Here is a 1,744-nt window from a genome sequence, read left to right on the forward strand (position 1 = left end):
CATTAGCCTGAGTCTACCTGTCTGTCCTCATTTTTAGTTTTTAGTAGAGTTAAACAAATTCACAACTGTTGCCTGAATAATATCTGGCAACACACAGGCAAAAAAGGGTACTGTCTTCCTCCTCCTGTCCCTGCAGCCCCTGTATACCCAGTTATAAATGGTCCCCGTACATGGTCAATTGAAGTGTAATAAATGGTGGGCTCTTTAGTTGATAGCTGACTCAGTCTTCAACTCTGTTATAGGTTAATGGATCAGATGAGGAAGAAACCAGACAGGAGGACTACGATGTGTTCAGAGTGTACATTTCCGAAGAGGAGCAGATGAACAGAGACAGGGAGGAGGAGAAAGGCGCTCCCTCTGATGCACCTCCAGATGCTTCTTACCCAGAGACAGAAGGTGTCGTGATCAGAGGAGAAGGCAGTGAATTTGACTTGAATCAAACAGAAGATCTCAGCACTGGAGGACTTTCAGTGGAGGGGCTCCGCGCTTTCAGAAGGCTGTCTGAGCATAAAATTGGCCGGGGCAGAGGGAGAGGCAGGGGGAGGGGTTTCAAAAGGAGAAGGTGGGTGTCATCTCAGGAGAAAAGATCCTCAGGCTTGGCTCACCACCCGGATTTGTGGTACCTAACAACCGCTGGATTGGGTGGGGGTATCGGGTTGGACTACAGCCAAGAAGGGTTGAAGACAGGAAGTTACGTGTCACTCGAACTCCCGGGGTTAGACTTCAGCATGGGTGAAGCTCAGGGAGAAAAGGGTTCGCCAATGGCAGCCAACAGTTTGAACCAGTATTCCCTGGAGGAATCTAGTTGTGGTGCCGGCGAGGGGAGTTCAGGGATGGCAACTGTTGGAACAAATGAGGGAGGGGACGAATCCGTCGCAGTTGTCGGGTCCACTTCAAGCGTAGCAGGACCTGTAATCTGTGAGCACTGCGGCATGACTTTCCCCTCAGCCCACTCGCTAGCTGTCCACTCCCGCTCCACTCACTTACTGTACGCCTGCCCCTGCTGTGGCAAACACTTCCACCACTCCGCCAACCTCACCCGACACATGGCCGTGCACCGGGGCGCCGGCAAAACCCACCAGTGCCCCCTGTGCTATAAGACTTTTACTCAAAAATCCACACTGATAGACCACATGAACCTCCACAGTGGCGAGCGCCCGCACCACTGCGCCTACTGCCATGCCCGCTTTGCCCACAAGCCCGCCTTACGACGCCACCTGAAGGAGCAACACGGGAAAACCACGGGGCAGAACTCCCTGCATGAGCAGGAGGAGATTGAGAGAGCGAGAGGAGCTGCTGGAAGGATAAGAGAGGAAGAACAGGAATGTTTGGTTACTGAACAAGTGTCATAGGCCAAAGACCGCAAAGTGTCTAAACTAAAGCTGCTCAGGCTCGACAGCGAATTTCGGAAAGTGCTGTAGAGTGAGGAGATCATTCTGTGGGAATGATCTCCTCACTCACTGTTGAAAACTGACTATGAGGCCTTTTAAAAAATCTCAGACTGTGAAAATAAAAGCCCTGTCACATGAAATATTTTTCAAAGTTGCATAAGAATATGCATACTAAGTGATGGATATATCGACACCCTCTTAAAATAATGGCCTAAGTCATTTTTTCAGGTTTTTCAGGAAACACAAAAAACTCAACAAAAGAGTCACACTTTTGACATAGGCCATTATACAACCGGGGGTAGAATTGCATGTTCCCCTCAACTGAGGATTCAGGCGATTTTACCAGAGGTGGC

At 49.8% G+C, this 1,744-nt stretch overlaps 1 protein-coding gene across 1 annotated transcript; it reads left to right on the forward strand.

Moving 5' to 3' along the window:
* Window positions 1-203: 203 nt before the first annotated feature.
* Window positions 204-1,738, forward strand: LOC147820276 (uncharacterized). The gene has a single exon (XM_087173218.1). It carries the CDS (start codon window positions 321-323, stop codon window positions 1,350-1,352), a length of 1,032 nt encoding a protein of 343 aa, XP_087029344.1. The 5' UTR covers window positions 204-320; the 3' UTR covers window positions 1,353-1,738.
* Window positions 1,739-1,744: the final 6 nt, after the last annotated feature.

The sequence above is a fragment of the Seriola lalandi genome, unplaced genomic scaffold (genome assembly GCF_002814215.2).
Source record: "Seriola lalandi dorsalis isolate HSWRI2012SDOR001 ecotype SW California unplaced genomic scaffold, Sedor1 jcf7180001974053, whole genome shotgun sequence".
Taxonomy (NCBI): Eukaryota; Metazoa; Chordata; class Actinopteri; order Carangiformes; family Carangidae; genus Seriola; species Seriola lalandi.